This window comes from Bidens hawaiensis, unplaced genomic scaffold, assembly GCF_021521415.1.
Source record: "Bidens hawaiensis isolate Kalapana, Puna unplaced genomic scaffold, B.hawaiensis_p1.1 tig00027797_1, whole genome shotgun sequence".
NCBI classification, from domain to species: domain Eukaryota; kingdom Viridiplantae; phylum Streptophyta; class Magnoliopsida; order Asterales; family Asteraceae; genus Bidens; species Bidens hawaiensis.
Genome location: NW_027494512.1, coordinates 228,854 through 247,119, shown reverse-complemented (window position 1 = coordinate 247,119; position 18,266 = coordinate 228,854). Strand labels below are relative to the sequence as shown.

General features: G+C 34.6%; 1 protein-coding gene across 1 annotated transcript; it reads left to right on the top strand.

The window, feature by feature from the left end:
* The first annotated feature begins 8,753 nt into the window (after positions 1–8,753).
* LOC143575932 (ATP-dependent 6-phosphofructokinase 6-like) lies at positions 8,754–17,363 on the top strand. The gene is made up of 14 exons (XM_077060164.1): positions 8,754–8,967; positions 9,664–9,710; positions 9,785–9,824; positions 9,895–9,957; positions 10,047–10,184; positions 10,447–10,605; positions 10,733–10,786; positions 10,923–10,991; positions 11,104–11,233; positions 11,335–11,597; positions 11,678–11,726; positions 11,813–11,967; positions 12,039–12,198; positions 15,742–17,363. The coding sequence occupies exons 1-14, from the start codon at positions 8,866–8,868 to the stop codon at positions 15,834–15,836; spliced, it is 1,524 nt and encodes a 507-aa protein (XP_076916279.1). The 5' UTR covers positions 8,754–8,865; the 3' UTR covers positions 15,837–17,363.
* Positions 17,364–18,266: the final 903 nt, after the last annotated feature.

The following is an 18,266-nucleotide window of genomic DNA, read 5'->3' as shown; positions in this document are numbered from 1 at the left end:
AGTATTTTTCATACTTCATTTTGTAGGCCACAAAGTCTTGGCCATACTTTGTTCCATCTGGGACATGAAATGGTTGAAACTTTAATCTTTCATTGCATGAGTCTGTATGATGACTGTACTCATCACACTTCTTGCACCAAACCTTTCCTTTGAATATTTCATGTTCTTTTGGTTTCTTGAACCTTTCACTTGGTCTTGGTGAATCAACTCCAATTGTCTTTTTAGATTTCAAACTGTCAAAATCAATTGAGAAGGGAACAAATTCAGCTATCCTAATGTCACTTCTTTCTACTTTCCCTTTAACAAAGACAATTTCCCTTAAACTCAAAGGTTCCTCCTCTATGTTTTTCTTTTGTCTTGATTTCCTCTTTTCATATTCCTCCATTGTTTCTACTTCTCCAATGTCATAGTCTTCAATGCTTGAGAAAATAGGGTAAACTGGAATAAAGTTTTCAATATTCACATCTTCTTTTACCCTTTTCTTGCCTTTTGCTTTAACTTTTCCAATAATTCTTTACTTGGAGGTCTCACTGCATTGTAATTTACCTTCTTCTTTTCACATATATCAAAGGACACATGTTCTCTCTTTATTCTTTCATTCTGTTTCTTCATTCTTGATTTGACAGGTGGATATTTTGGAAGTTTGTCAATAGATTCTGGCTTCTTGTATCTTCTTCCTCTTTCAGTAGCTTTGAGTTCCTCTTCAGTAATTTGATCACTCAAATCACTCAAATCACTCAAGTCATCTTGATTCAAATCAATTGACTCAAGGTCATCTTCAGAGACTTGAACTCCAATTGAATTTTCTTCTTTCAACTCTTTCTTCACAACAAACTCTCCTTCTTCACTCACCTCAACATTCTTGTACAAATCCACAAGTTCTTCTTTGTCTTGAAAGACATCTTTGAATTGTTGTAGATATGCATTTCTTTTCTCTTTATCAACTCTTGACATAAAGTTGTTGAAAGGTGGTGGTACTGCTTTGTACTTGTCTTCTTCTTTAACTTGGTTTAAAATTCCACAAATGTTTCCAGTGGAGACCAAGTTCTTCAAGAATTCATTATCAGCTTGCAGTTTTGTGTTTAGCACCTTCTCTTCTATAATCATTTTCTTCAACCCATCAATTTCAGTGGTGAATCTTTTCTGAGCTCTGTAACTGTTTACACAGTCTTCTTCCAAACTTTTCATTCTTTCTTCACTCACTAGTTTACTTGCCTCATATGCATTGATGATACTTTGTTTCTTAAAACACTCACTTTCCATCTTGCATACTTTCATTTTCAGTTCATTGATAGCTTCAGTTAAATCAATAGTAGGAGCAGAATGTACCTGAGATGATGATCCAGTTTCTTTCTCAATTATGGCCATGAATGCTACATTTGCCCTCTTGATATCATCTGCAATGTCTTCTTCATGATTTCTCCAATCAAAGTTGCCCTCATGTTGTGTTTTTACAGCAACATTTCCTTGATTTCTGATCTGGTTCTGATTGGCTGGAACAATGTTGTTTGGAACATTTTGATGGTTTTGATTGTTGTTTCTTTGAAAACCTTGATTCTGATGCATTTCTTGATCATGATTGTTTATTTGAGGTTGAATGTTGTTGAAGTTGGGATTATAGTTGTTGTTGGGATTGTTGTTGAAGTTGTTGGTGTTGGGTCTCTGCTGATATTGAGTCTGTTGTTGATACTGAGGCTGCTGATTTCTTGGTTGGTTTTGAAATTGGTTCACTTGGAAATTTCTTGGCATGTTACATTCTCTTGCAAAATGACCAGGCTATTGGCAGTTGTAGCATATGGCTTTTGACTTGTCAAAACCAATTCTTTCATTTGGTCCTGATAGGAGTGACCTACCAGTCCTGTTGTAAAGCCTCTTGCTTCTAAGAGCCAACATGGCTGCTTACCACTTCAAATCCATGTCCTCCAAATCATCAGCATCTATCTGCTCAATATCATCTTGTACTACACTTGTGTGAATTAGATTCTTTGCAACAAATGCATTATATAACTCAGTGAACATTGAAAGCAAGGCTTGAGTATCACTGCCTTGACCATTTCCACCACTAGTGTGAGGAACATTCCCACTTGCCATAGAGGTAGAATCAGTGTCATCAATCAGCTGCACATTGAATCTTTGCTGGTTTCCTTGATTGCTAACACCAACAAATGATTTTGGAGTATCAAAATTAAGTTCAACAGGTTCTTCAATGATAGGAATCTGCTGTTGATTCTTGATAGTCAAATTACCCATAGGTGCAATCAATGTATCTGAAACATTGAAGCATGGTCTTTCCTCCTTAATCATTTCATTCTCTATCATCTCTATTTCTGCAGCTTGAAGAAAGCACACTACATCATCCACTTTTAGCTCATTGAAGTTGTGCTTTGTAAGGATGAACTTGCAGGCAGTATATCATTCCTTTGGCTTAGAGTTGAGCAGCTTGGTATTGAGGTCAAATTCAGTCATTATATAATCTATGGTTCTGAGATCATTCACAATTCCCAGAAACCTCTCCAGAATTGATTTCAACGTTTCTCCTTCTTTATACTTGAATCTTTCTAGCTGCTGCTTCAGTCTCTGCTTCTTGATGTTTTTGAGTTCAACATTTCCCTCAAACATTTCAAGTACTGCATCATACATTGACTTGGCATTGGGATGATGTGCAACCTTCGTAAGTATTTCCCAAGACAGACCTAGCTTCAAAATAGCTAAAGCCTTTTCATCTACCTTTCTCATCATTTCTCTTACAGCAGCAGTTGCTGCCTGATTTGCACCTTCTGCAACTTCCCCTTGTGGACCATTCTTGATGGAGTTCCACATATCAACATCATTATAGCAAACGGCTGCTTCAAACAAGACCTTCCATTTAGTGAAATTCTCCTGTCCAGACAGTCTAGGAATCTTGTTAGTAGAGACTTCTTGTTCCTCGAACTAGACATTTTGAGAAATCAAAAGTAGTTTCTTAAAAAAAAAATCAAAATAATCAGAACTGAAAACCGATTGTTCAGATCTGAGGTGTCTGATGCGATAAGAGTAAGATATATATATAAAGATTAAAACTTTGATTAAAAATAAGGAAGAGAAAACACCAAATGATTGTAGATCTGGAAGAAAAATGAAGAACAGAGCTGCACGTCACGTTTCAATGTAACAATGGTCTGCTGACGTCATTCTTCTTCAAATCTTCAATCAGCAACAATCTTTCCAAAATAGCAGCAACAAGCTCTGATACCACTTGTCTGGTCCCTTGATTTCAGTTGGATCTTACTTAATCATGTCATAACTCACACAAATTGATGTGTCGACAATAGAGTTAATGACAGGTTGCTATATTTAGAAAGACGACCGTTTGTTAAAGGCGGAATCAATAACAAACATACGGTTGCAAATCAGTAATCAAAGGTAACCAACAAGAACAAGATTCACTCAAAAGATTTCCATTTATATCATATCAATCATACAAAGTGGATAATCGATTTAGGGTTTCTTGAAGGTTTATCCGTACAAAGACAGCCGTCACACACACAATATTCTATTCTTAATAAATGTGTCTATCTGCCTTGTCCGTCTTGTTCCCTGGCGGCGTGCCCTAAAACATTCTATTTATAGGCCTGCCACCATAAGACAGCTGTCATTCCTTCTAGAAACCCCAAACGTACATACATATTCAAATTACATAATCAGAAAATAGTCTAACTGTAAAACAAGTCTTCCGGGTAGGCTTTGCATCAATCTTCACATTCCGAGTACGCTGTGTACTCTGCCATCCTTTAGGACTTGGTAATATAGAAGTATGCTCGCATCAGTTTCTGGGTAGACTTTACTTAAAGAGTATTTTACCAAGTAAAATACTCACCGGGTAGACTTCAATCTTCTTGACTTTGCCAGACTTTGCCCGACAAACCCTTACAAGCAACCTTGTTCTTCAATGGTCCATTTCAACTCCTTGCTATAAAATAACTTATTAGCAAAGTGTACTCGGGAGTACTGTTCCTTGCTTGAGTTGAACCTTGCTCGATGTTACTTAGTGATATTCCATTTCAATCATCAAGCTTGTTCGGACCACTATTATTAATGAATACCTTGCCCGGTCTTCCAATCACTTGGCTTCATGAGCTTGGTTAGCCAAAAGCTTACTCGGAAGTGAACTTTACTTGGCTTTGAAGAACAGACTTGCTTGACAAAGTGAACCTTGCCCGGATTTACATAAACTAGTGAACCTTGCCCGGTAATACACTAATTTGCAAACCCTGCTCGGATATCCACTAAAGAAGACTTCTTGAAGATAACCTTGCCCGATAGACAAAATATCATATCCGGCTAAGTAAAAGCTTGCTCGGAGGTCTAAGGTGTGCCCGGATCCATACTTAGGGAATTCTGAGGAGGTTGAGAAGATTTCAATCTTCCATGTACTTCATCTTGGTCAAATCTTTGACTCAACAATCTCTCCCTTAGGTCAATTGTTTGAATCAACAACTAGATTGCGAGTAATTAATTTGGGTATGCGTTTTGTTGAAGTAAAAGTTATTTCAGGTACTAATACTGGTTATCGCACTTATATAATTCGTTATGGTGTAACTCCTTCATATAAGAAACTTTCATTTAAATTGAAGAGAATGTAGTTTTTTTTTCAGTTGTAGTCTATTTTGAAATGACCATTAATAAAAGTCAAGGTCAATCTCTAGCAAGAGTTGACATATATCTCAGAGACCCGGTGTTTACACATGGACAACTCTATGTAGCTTTATCAAGAGTGAAGAGTGGTGTCAAAATTCTTATATTAAAAAAGGAACACAAAGTTACAAATAAAGAATCAATATTGTTTATAAGGAAGTCTTTTTAATAGCTTATGTATTTTACATTTTTAAATTTTGATTATATTTTCACTGTAATTTGAATGTTATTTTGGTTTATCTTTGTATTTCACAATCATTTGTTTTCGTACAAATATTATTTATAACTTAAAGTATGTTGTCGTCCTAAATAACATATAACAACTTATGCGTTGCTAGATCTCTACTCTAGAAAGCTATACAGGCAACAACGAACGTGGTTCTCTCGTCATGAAAGAAGTAATGAAAGGTAAAAAAGTACATAAGGACTCAGCACACCCTATAGAGATATAATATTCGTCTTTCTTCTGTTTTTACAGAAGGGTTATTGAACCGTATCTCTCTGACAGGGTTGGCACATAGGAAATCCCATTAAAATTCTTCATAATTTTAAATTAAAAAGATTGAAGAATATTAAATGCCTTTCCCCGCCTAGATTCTCTTCATACTTTGAGAGATGTGCAGGTGGGGTGTCTTAAGATACAAGGTTCTTTTGACCAGGTTAGACACCTGTTGAAACAGGGAAAATCCAGAATATGAATATTTCACCATATGTTGTCTTTTCAAATGACACGTGTTAGTTTGAAATTTTCAATATTTCCACCCGTGTCGTACACAGGTTAATAAGCTAGTAAGCTACTAAAATATAAAAAATGTCTTAAATTAATTTATATTAAATATCTAATTAAGTTAAAATATACAAGAAAAAACATATATAACTACAGGTTTACTTAGATAAACAAAAGTAAATCTGAGATATAAAGTGAAAAACACTTCGAGCATTTGATCGAATGGATGGTGTGCATTCTATAAACTTATATAAATGTTCCTACTTGGAACAATTGGCAGCGTATGAGTAGTAGTAGCCTTATTTAGAATGATTCTCCATAAGTTACATGTCCTATCAAACAATTCATCAAATAATAATAATAATAATAATAATAACAACAACCTAAGCACAATACTCGACCATAAAGAAGAAGATCATATGGATTGAAGCTTTAACGACGACTCACATATGTCAATTTCTTCCCAATTTCGGATCATCTGCTTTACGTCTTATCAACTTATGCATCAGTAGAAGCCTTAAAATTCTTGTGCTCATCTGTATTTTTATTATAAATATTGAACCTGATTTACTTATAGTTATATTATCTAGTAAAGAGCTTGGAAAGTAGTATACTTTCAACCAAAATAGTTGTTTATCATCTATAAATCTACAAAAAGGCCCAAAGTTATACACCAAGTATGAACGAACAGTAGATACCTTTTAACAAACAAACTTAATTGATAAAACAAAACAAATTGAATGTTTAGAATAAATCCTAAATCAGAAGACATAGACAACAATTGTTTATCCGATCATGTAATATTCGTTTTGAACAAATATCAATAATAAAACCACCATCCTTTTGAACAAATCATCTAACATCATAATTTTGGGCTAGATGTCGGCAACAGATAAACTATCAAGGCTTAACATTTATGGATTTCAGTCAATCATACCCTAACACATTCCAATTTAAATTATAAAAACATAAACATAATTAAAAAGTTAAACAAAACTGGGGAAATCTTGGTATTGTGATGGTCGGCTCGTGAGGGGTACTGAAGGCGGAGGGTGGTAACGGACGAAGGTTGTTTGAATGCGGTGATTCTGGATCCGTTATGCAGGTGAGAGGTTGGGTGATTGAATGGGTGAATGAATTTTGATAGAGCAAAGGGTGGTAACTGATGCAGGGTGAAGATGAGTTTTATAAACGGGTTCTTTTTGAATTATTTAAAAGGAGAATATAACAAGAATAGAACGATTTGGAAAATATGATAAACCACAATATTAGAAGAAGAGTATAATCAAACACACTTAATTTTGTTATTAATAATAGCAAGGTATAAATACAAGAAAATGAAATCAGTTACAAGCTACAAATGTGGAATATTAAATATATAATAAAAACTAATCAAACATATTCAAACTATCTTAATATAAACGAGAGTTACATAATTTAAATATTGAATTTGTATGAACTCTTTGGAGGGAAACCGCTAATGGTTATGTTCTCTAATATGGCCCCGTAAGATGAACGATCATGAGAGAAGACCAATCTTGCAAAGAAGATTTTGGTAGTGTGGTGTGTGTAGGTTTTGGAAGGAAACCAATTAATGGTTATTGGTTTGGTTTGGTGGAGTTGAAATGGAGAATAGGAGGTTGATTGAGTTGTAGAAAGCATTTTTGTTGTCATTAGAAAGAGGATGGCAGTTTATTAACTCGTTGAAGAGTTGGTCGCCGGAATAGAACGTCGGCCATAAGTATTTTAGAAGTGGAGGGTAACAGTGGGTCGCCGAAACAATGCATCGGTCGGAAATATTTTAGAGGTGATAGGGAACAATCGGTCGACGGAACATTGCGTTGCCGGTATTTTAGTGTTCGAGGGGAATAGTTGGTCGACGTAACAGTGCGTCGTCGGAAAATATTTTAGTGGTAAAGAGGAATATTGACGAAATAGTGCGTCGCCGGAAATTATTTTAGTGGTGGATGTAAGTTTGATGGAGAAATTTGAGGCAACAACAAGTTAAATAACTTCAGCGGGTGGTGAAAGCCGTTATCGGAAGTTGGGATCGGAAAGAGTTCAAGGGAGCACTTTAGGCTGTGATACCATAATAAGTTTATCAAACTAACTTAATAGCAAGGTATAAATACAAGAAAAGGAAATTAGTTACAAGCTACAAATATGGAATATTAAATATATATATATATATATATATATATATATATATAATAAAAACTAATCAAACATATTCAAACTATCTTAATATAAACGAGAGTTACATATTTTAAATATTGAATTTGTATGAACTCTTTGGATCGAAACCTTTAATGGTTATGCTCTCTAATAGAATAGAACTAATTATGGCATAATAAGCCTCTAATCTAATTAATTGGGTTGTTTAATAATTTATTTTGTTTTAGATTTATATTGTCAAGAAAAATAAAAAAGTGGTTGATATAAATAGAAAGATTAGTATTAGACCAATAGGAAGATAACATATGGACTCAAACTCAATTGATTTAATAGCATATGTAGATAGAATATATTTGAAGATATCTTATAACTGATTGATGATTCTATTGTATATTATATCTATATTTAGTTTGTATTTGAGTTATATTAACCGACTCAACTCTATCATATATAAAGGGGTTTAATGTAATCAATAATATATAGATCATTCTAAATTATAATATTTGATTGGGAGGAGAATATGAATATGTTAAACTTATTTTGAAACGGTGATCTGAAACGATTGAGTGTTGTTAATTAGAAGTTTAAACATCATAATTGAAGCATCGTTTCGTTGTTTGAAGTACCATTTCGAGGTGTGTTTTACATCAGTCGAATCATATCATTCTTCCGATCAAACGCCCTAAAACATCAATTTGAAATTAGGAAACAATCAGCGGATACGTGTTTTTATCGGGGTCCAATGAGAAAAAATAGGGTAAAAGGTGGGAATGATGAAAAAATTATCCGAAGTGAGGTTATTAACAGCAAACTGTGAAACATAAAGATAAATTGTTTACAAATGCAAGATTCACGGTGCTTATGAATTAGTGATTTAGTAGTATGGTGTTTGCTTGATGGTGTATTCAATTTTTTACAAATGCAAGATTAGAATGAATTTTTGCAATTTCAAAGAAAGAAAGGTATCACCAAAGCGTGTAACACTCCTTTTTATAAAGAAAATATTACTATTAAAATCATGGGTACGTATCCCATAGAAAAATTACATTTTCATGTTGTTAAAAAACCACTTGTGGTTTTCCTTCACTTGCCAAATTCAAGATTTGTGACTCCAAATTCCCACATTCTTGTTTGAACAAATGTCCACAAATTTTCTCCAAATATAGAAGTTGACCCACAAAATTATAGCTAAAAACACGCGTTAACTATCACATGTCCATTCAAGAACATCGAAAGAATCAAACCTGTCTTGTAAATATCGCATCTTTATTTTTATTTTGTTTATTGAGATGGAAGAACACAGTGATTCTCAAATGAAGATTGAAAAAGGAGATTATGGTTATGTTCTTGAAGATGTTCCTCACATGACTGATTATCTTCCTAATCTCATTGTAATCTTTATTTATTTATTTATCATGCATCATTGACTTATAGTCGAACACATTTTTTTCATGTTTATTCATTAAGAAAATGCGCATGTTCGTGTATGTTCGATCGTTTAAAACCTGAACAAACACAAACTGACGTAAACAAACATAACTGAATAAACATTAACGGAACCGAACAAACTAGTTGACCAAATATCAACATTCTAGTGGATGATCCCAATGATTTTATTTTATTTTTTCAATAAAAATAACCTAGTATGTGTGTGTGTGTATAATTAAAACGAGCCACTTTTATTTTTATATCAAAGTAATATAACTACTAATATATATATATATATATATAATATATATATATATATATATTGATAATATTTAAACGAACAAAAATAACTGAGCATCCTGCCAAACAGTTCATGAACATTCGATTCGTTTGCATGCCTAGGTTTATGTTTACATGGATCCACAAGCTTCTTTTGTCGGTTAAAGGGTATTTTAGATATATTTCAAGAATAATGAAATATATTTTGACATAGGTGTTCTACGGGTATCATGTTGATTATGGATCTTTTTTGTTATGAATTTTAGTCACATGTTTGTTCAAGGTCATGAATGACAAACACAATGTAACAAACAAATTATTGTCGGTGTTAAGTGTTAACTTTGCAGCAAACTGCTATATGTTTAATTCTATTTCTGCAGACATATCCCAATCCAATGCGATTCAATCCTGCATATTCGGTTGTAAAGTGAGTATACGTGTGTCATACATTTCAACATGCTTATAATCTTTGTTGAAAATAATATCCCTACTTAATTTCAGGCAGTATTTTGTTGATTGTGATGATACGGTGCCAGAAAAGGTACGTTGATATTCGTAAAACACATGTATAATCAAATCCAACAGAACTAATATTTTATGTCTTCTTGTAGGTTGTCGTCCATAAGAATGATCCAAGAGGAGTGCATTTTCGACGAGCTGGGCCCCGCCAAAACGTATACTATTTACTTATAGAAGTTATATTGTAACCACCTCTATTAGAACGAACATAGTTTTGTTAAACAGGAATCTTTTAATGTTGCAGGTTTATTTTTCACCAGATGAGGTGCACGCTTGTGTTGTGACATGTGGTGGTTTGTGCCCGGGATTAAATACTGTGATTCGAGAGATTGTGTGCGCTCTTTATCACATGTATGGTGTGACCAAAGTTCTTGGAATTGATGTAAGTCTTCGTATCCAAATCTAAACGTACAAAATGGTTTTAGGATCCTTTGGCATATATGTACTTTCAAACTATTGAACATAAGGTAATCTATCTATCTAACCCAACCAAAAAGACAATGCACTGACATGTCGGTAGCTTTGACCATGTTGACTTTTCTCAACTGTTAACCTACTATATTGTTATTGACTTTGTAATTCTACTATATAAGCACATTATTTTCTTAACAATCTTGATGGTGCCTATTTGTTTGTTTTAACAGGGAGGATATAGAGGTTTCTACTCAAAAAATACCATTACACTTACTCCAAAATTCGTGAATGATATCCATAAACGTGGTGGTACGATTCTTGGTTCTTCTCGAGGAGGTCATGACAAGTCAAAGATAGTTGACAGCATTCAAGACCACGGTATTAATCAGGTATTTGAGGCATATAATACTGCAAGATTATGCTAAATCATGCACCCTTATGAGTTATTTAGCTTCTTTATTCTAATATGATTAATATTCTGCTACTACGTGTAATTTTTGCATATGATTGTTTCAGGTTTATATAATTGGAGGTGATGGAACTCAAAAGGGCGCGGCTGTAATTTTTGAAGTATGTTGCATTATAAATTCTAGTCATATTTTTCTGTGTGTGTAAATTAAAAGACAAGCATCATCATGTTGGTTTTGTTATTATTATTATTATTATTATTATTATTATTATTATTATTATACATATGTATATGTAGGAAATTAAACGACGGGGAATAAAAGCTATTGTGGCAGGAATTCCAAAGACAATTGACAATGACATTGCGGTATTTTCATTCGGATTATGCACATTTTCCTATAATATTAGTAACATACTTTCTAGTGAAATATAAATGCATGACTGGTACACGATACGTATTCCAAATACTATTGTAACAGGTAATTGATAAGTCCTTCGGTTTTGATACTGCTGTCGAAGAGGCTCAACGTGCAATTAATGCTGCACACGTTGAGGCCGAAAGTGCAGAAAATGGCATAGGGGTAGTCAAACTAATGGGACGTTACAGTGGTAAGCTTTACTCCAACTGATATAGAAGTCAGCGGTACTGGTTTTGACTTTGGACCCAGCCAGCCCGTTTTAACATGTACAATCTCAAAATGATGTATCAGGGTTCATTGCAATGTATGCAACTCTTGCGAGCCGTGATGTGGATCTATGTTTGATACCAGAATCACCTTTCTTTCTTGAAGGTGAAGGTGGGCTTCTAGAATACGTAGAAAAACGACTCAAAGAAAACGGACACATGGTTATTGTTGTGGCTGAGGGAGCGGGTCAAGAGCTTGTTGCACATAGCCACTCAACAACCGCAAAAGATGCTTCAGGGAATGTGCAACTTAAAGATGTTGGCATGTGGCTTCAACATAATATTAAGGTATCAATTATGACTAGTATCCAAGTTAAGACTTTGAGCTTAACTGATTAATATTTCTTTCTCTGAATCTTGAAATGCAGGCTCATTTTGCAAACAAGGATCACATGCCAATTACTCTTAAATACATTGGTAACTTACACTTATCTTATCAAGAGTTCAGTATTAAAAATAATATTATTTTTTACAGGAACAACGTGATCAACTTAATCATGCAGATCCTACTTACATGATCCGTGCTGTTCCAAGTAATGCGTCGGACAATATCTACTGTACTCTCCTTGCTCAAAGCTGTGTTCATGGAGCCATGGCGGGCTTCACGGGCTTTATTAGTGGGCTCGTGCATGGTCGGCAGACTTATATTCCATTCAGTGTAAGTTTAGCAATCATCTGTATACCATTATTGTAGTAATATCACAAAGCGTAATATGTGTTGACATGCAGCGCATAGTGGATCATCATAATAAGGTTGTGATAACTGATAGAATGTGGGCAAGGGTACTTGCGTCCACCAATCAACCGAGCTTTTTGAGACCGAAAGAGCTGATGGAATTTCAAAACGGGGAAGAAGAAGCTTCGACTCAGCTGTTGGAATCGTCAAACAGCAGCAGCAGCTCAGGTAAAAAATGAGGACTTTGACATGCTCGAGTGCCTTGTTAATCTGATTGACCATCTCAACGGTTCGGTCAATGTAGGAACCAGTTTTGAATGCACCAGTCTGTTTGGATGCTTAACCTGCAGCTAGTGACTGGTATTACTATTACATTTGATGGCTATGTGGGTTTATAATAAATGTATATGGACACAGTACAATTGTACTTGGCTCTTATTGTTCTTTAATTCAAACTAGTAACTATGTTTTATCTTTTTATTTAACCTTAAGTGTAATGTCACAGGAAATTAAACACATTTTCCTAATATATATTATCTACAGGTGACATAAATCATCCATAATGCACACACGAAGCAAGCGATATATGTTAAAAAGTTATTATGCTATTAGCAACTACAAATGGTTTCTAAGATGAGTAATACATAATCTAGGGCCTATACAACAAACTTATTTGATGAGAGTAATCATATACATGTTGATGCATGCGATAACGTTTTCAGGTGGAAAGAGGAGCATCGCCGAAAACTTGTCGAAGATGAGCATCTCCAGCAACAAATAAAAGTTGTTGTCGGGGCATAGAGTTTTGATTTCACATTTGTTCATTTACGCTCATTCATAATATGATGGCCAGCCCGTTTATGTGATGGTTGAAAAAAACCCAATTGTAGCAAAAAATAAATAAACTGAAAATGTTGTTTGTGTTGTAGCCTTCATTTTCAAGTATTAAAACACAAAAATCTTGAAAGTGAGTAGGTAATCATGCATTATCAACAGACAAGAACTTGAGATTAGAACACACATCCCATTCTAGTGGTTCTCATGCATCAACAGAATCCTTTTAGAAAATATTTATAACAAAAAAAAAATTCATCATAAATCTATTCGTCTTACAAGACGTACTTCACGTCCAGTGTATAGAACTCATCCCATCCTCTTTGTTAGAATTAATACCTCTCATGTAAAGTTTTGGGTTAGTTATGTCAAAGTGTCAAACTATGTTTTAGTTATTTGTAATATTTATTTATTTTACAAGGGTCAAACATTAAATTGAATTGTTGTTTATGAACCGATGCGTCGTTTATTGTACCCCATCAACATCTTTAAATACTTGACAAGATCAATGGAAATAATAACCCAAATTTAATTGTTGTTATTCTCAATCTTCATCTTAATTTCTTATATTCCAGGCAACACTTTTAATCTTTTTACACATTTCCAGATAATGAAGATAATGAAACTGATGCGTATCACTCTGGTGTTTCGAAAAATTAAGAAAGAATCCATACTAGAAATTATAGGTTTTTGGAAAAGACTTTGATTTTTCAAATCATATTTTCATTGGGAAAATTCCCAAAATAACCCAAAAGAGGATAGAGAGAAAAAAAGATCCTAAATTTGTCCACATTCCCAAACTAACCCATGAAATATGTACTGAGCCGACGCTTTGGGAAAATAAACGACGGGATTTTTAAACCAATCAAAAGTTGACATGTGTAAAGCATCTGACACACCAGACGAGATTTTTAAAAATCTCGTGGTTTTCGACCATATTTTTAACTTAAATCAGTTTTTATAAAACAGTCTATCAAGACGGTTTTTTAATGTTTCTTATCTGGTCAGTTCATATTTTATATTTCTTGAGAGTTGTGTTTTTTCAATTTCGTCTTTCAAGACGCATTTTGATTGAATTTGTTCCAAGGAGTTCATATTCTCAAGTTTTCTTCTTATAAGTTTTAAAAGTTTTAATATCGTCTCGACCGATAGGATTTTTAGTATTCCGTCTTGCCCGACAAAGTATTTGATTATTCTATCTACTCCGGCTATATTTGTAATTAAGTTTTATGTGACCCCACTTTCCTAAATTAAACTATTAATTAAAGATAATAAGTATTTATCTTCTTCCATCTTCATGTTCTTCCATTTTCATCTTCAAACTTCAAGTATTTATCTAGTTATTTTTCAATTAGGTTTCATGGAATTTGATAATATTGTAGTGTGTTTTGGTGGTAAATGGCAAAACAATGATGATGGAAGCTGTGAATACGTTCCAACAAACTGTAAACGGGGAGGTGTCAATCTTGATTCAAACATCAACCATTCGAAGTTGTTGGGTTTACTTGAAGCTCGGTTTAAGGTAACACACATTTCACGATTATCATATAAGTTCTCAACGTACTTGTATCCCGTAGATATAGAAGATGACTATGATGTGTCTCTTTTTTTAAAACGGACTGAAAAAGTGAACAATTCTGAAATAGTGTTCATGTATGTTGTTGGAGAGCATAGTGATTATATGTCAGATGCTATCGTTGAGTTGAATGTCCTTTGGAAACCATGTATACCGAATTTGAATATATCAACTTATGAATATGGTGATGTTGGTGAGTGGATGTGTAGATACTCAAGAGTGTTTTGATTTGAATGATGATCCATCGTTACTCCTTGAAGATAGTTCTTATAAGAGCATCCACAACAACAAACATTAACAAACCGCCATGTCAGCGCCACATCAAATTTCAAACTTTTCTAAAAAAACTCACCATTTCTTCCACAACAACAAACCTTTACAAACTGACACATCATCCATCACCTACCACTTTATATTTAATCAAATAAAAATACTTTAATAATATATTAACTTTATATTTAATCAATAAACATACTTTTATAATATATTGATTTTTATATTTAATCAAATACAAAATGGTTATATCACCATCATATTCACCAAGAGAAACGTGCAGCCTTCCGTTCGTTTTAAATTTTAGATATGAAGCATCCCGTCGACCTCTCGCCAGAAAATTGATTGAAAATTGATTTCCGATCGGATCTGAAGAGTGCAGCCCTCTGTTCGTTTTACATTTCAGATCTGAAAATTGATTTCAGATCAGAGCTGAAGCATCCCATCAAACCCTTCGCCGGAGAACATAAACCGATCTACCCATAAATCAAATCAAAGTGAAGTGGATCTAATTGTATTTCGATTTACCATTGATGAATTTGGATGGAGGAGAAGATGCAGGTTTGTATGAGAGAGGGGGCCCACGATCCATGTCTGTTGCAAGTTTGCAGATCCGGACCTGCAAAACTCCTCAATGTTCCACAACAGTGGCGTCCGGCTCCCTCCACGTCCGTCGGCTGCCACATCAGATCGGACCTCGGGGAACGTAGCCCATTGGGGATGCTCTAAATCAAAGAAAAGAAAGGGTCGTATATTAGTTTGTTCATCTTCGCATTATTTACTAAGGAAAGTGTTTATGAACAAAGAAGAGTTGCAACTTGAGTTAGGAATTATGGCACTAACTGAGGGGTTTGAGTTTATAACTTCGAAATCCAACAAACAACGATTAGAAGTTCGTTGTAGATTTGAAGGTTGTGAATGGTTTTTGTGGTCACGCAGCATCAAAGATACCGAAGCATTTCATGTAACGTCATTTAATGACGTTCATACATGTTCTAAGACACAGATGCATCATAATCATCGTAATGCTAATAAAAAAGTGGTGGCTCATTGCATCAAGGGTTTGGTTGAAGACAACACTAGAAACCTTAAAGGGAAGGATGTTAGTGAACATTCTTGGTCAAAGATTCAATGCAAATTTATCCTACAAACAAGGTTGGAAAGGTAAAGTCTATGTTGAGAGTCTTCTTGTTGGTTCCTCTGAGGATTCATTTGGTAAACTTCCGATTTATTGTTACAATTTAGAGATTGCCAATCCTGGAACTCGCACTCATATCTTAAGAGATGATTTAAATCGTTTTGAAATTCTATTTATTGCCATCGGTGCTTCTGTAAGAAGCTTTATTAGGTGTCTGCGTCCAGTTATTATAATCGATGGGGCGCATCTAAAGCGTACTTTTAAAGGGACAATGTTTTTGGCGGTAGATATGGATGGTAACAACCAAATATTTCCGATAGCATACGGTGTAGGGAAGAGCGAAAGCGGTGAATCATGGACATGGTTTTTAACAAAACTAAGAGAATGTGTAAGTGATCATCCAAACTTGACAATAATTTCGGATCGGGCTAAGTCGATTGAGGTAGCCATAAAGTACGTCTTTTCGGTTGCGTATCATGGTTTTTGCTGTCGGCATTTGATGGTTAATCTACGGTTGAAAGGCAAAGCTGAAAGAAGCCTATACTGGGCAACATGTGAAGCCTATAGAAAATCTGATTTCAAACGCCATTTTAATTTACTTTGTTCCAAACGCTCGTCTGCCATGGCTACACTAACAGCGATTGGGTTTGGAAAAGTGGTCTAGAGCCTATTGTCCCGTTCGTCGTTATAATATAATGACCTCCAACAGTGCGGAATCAATAAACGCGTTGTCTGTAGCTGAAAGAAAGTATCTGATTACAAAACTAACCGATTACTTTGTTGAACTACAACGAGGATGGTTTTTTGAAAGATGACAAGATGTTGGTAAGTTTTATCTTTATTTTTTATTACCGCTTAGTTGCTTTAAATAATAACACAATTTTGATTACATACTTACAACAAAAGTTAGACATTTACCATCTAAATGGGCTGAAAGCATGACATCCCGTAAATTGAGAAAAAGTAGGACTTGGAGAGTTAGGGGCATAGACAAATATCATTATAATGTTCACGATGGTGATAGACGATGTGAGGTTGATTTGTTGAACCGAAAATGCGATTGTCGAAAATGGCAGGTTTCAGGGTTACCTTGTGGGCACGTAATTATTGTTTGCAAATTTAACAAACAAACAGATTGTAGTTACTTGGCAATGGACTACTATAGCAAATAGTACATTTTATCTACGTATTTAGAGCCCATTAACCCCGTAACAAATGAATCTGAATGGGTGGTTTCGGAAGATCATGTGCCTTTACTCCCTCCGCATATGGATAAAAGACAAGCCGGCCGACCACGTGAAAATAAACGTATCCCGTCTCGTGGTGAGGTAACAACCCCTAGTTTTTGTACCCGATGTCATGCAACAGGTCACACAAGTGGAAAGTGCAAAGAACCCCTTAAATCTCAATTGCATGTACCCCGTCCACGAAAGTTCCAAAAGACAGAAAATGTGGTCAGGGATTATGCTGGCGAAACGACATCTGAAGCTACTGATCAGGTTCTATCTTTTGATTTGAACGAGTTTTAGAGTTACAAGTTAGGGTTGTGGTTTTAAGTTTTGATGTGTGTGTAATAAACTAGGTGTGGGGTTTATGTTATTTTGGATGTTGGAATACGGTTGTAATGGATATGTTGAAACCATCAGCCCACTTTTTTGGTTGTTGAAATTAAAATAGATGGTTTATGTTATTTTGGTTGTATTGTATGCATATAATAGATAGATGGAGTATTGTTTGTTGTGCATGCATGTTATATTGGTTGCATTGTGTGGTGTGCATGCATGCATGCATGTTATTGTTGGGTTTCATGCAAGAATTATATCAACTCAATAAAAAACAACACAAATAGATACCAACATTAGTACATTACATAGCACCATAGTTAACATTGTTTGGATACCAACGCTCTTGTGTCCAGCCAAGGCATCTAGGAATTTTTTCAACGTACTTGCAACCGTTAAACAAGAGATATAGAAGACATTCAAAGATCCACATCTACAAAGAATTTTAAAAAACCATTAAGTAAATAAACTACCTTTTAGAGTAACAATTAGTGTACACATTACTAACCTTAAACGCCCATAGAAATCCAACAGTAGAGTACGATGACGCTGACACACTATTGTGTTTATTTCTTTTTGCCAAACAATTGTGTAGACATTTTTGTAGTCTATCCCAAATTGGGACAACCCAATGATAGGAGTTCCAGGCTTCTAGATTTTCAACTAGGTCAACATATGTATTCTCAATATATTTATCTTTTTCAACCCTAAAAAACAACGAAGAAAGCATTAGTAGTAAACAACAACGAACAACATCAATCGGTTCCATATCTTGTTTATTTATTAAGATTTCCTTCAATGTCATCACCTTAATCTTTTCTCTAGTAAACTCAATTTTTTGAAAAAACTGTTTACTACCAACTCCAACATCACCCACATTTTGACCAAAGGTAAAACC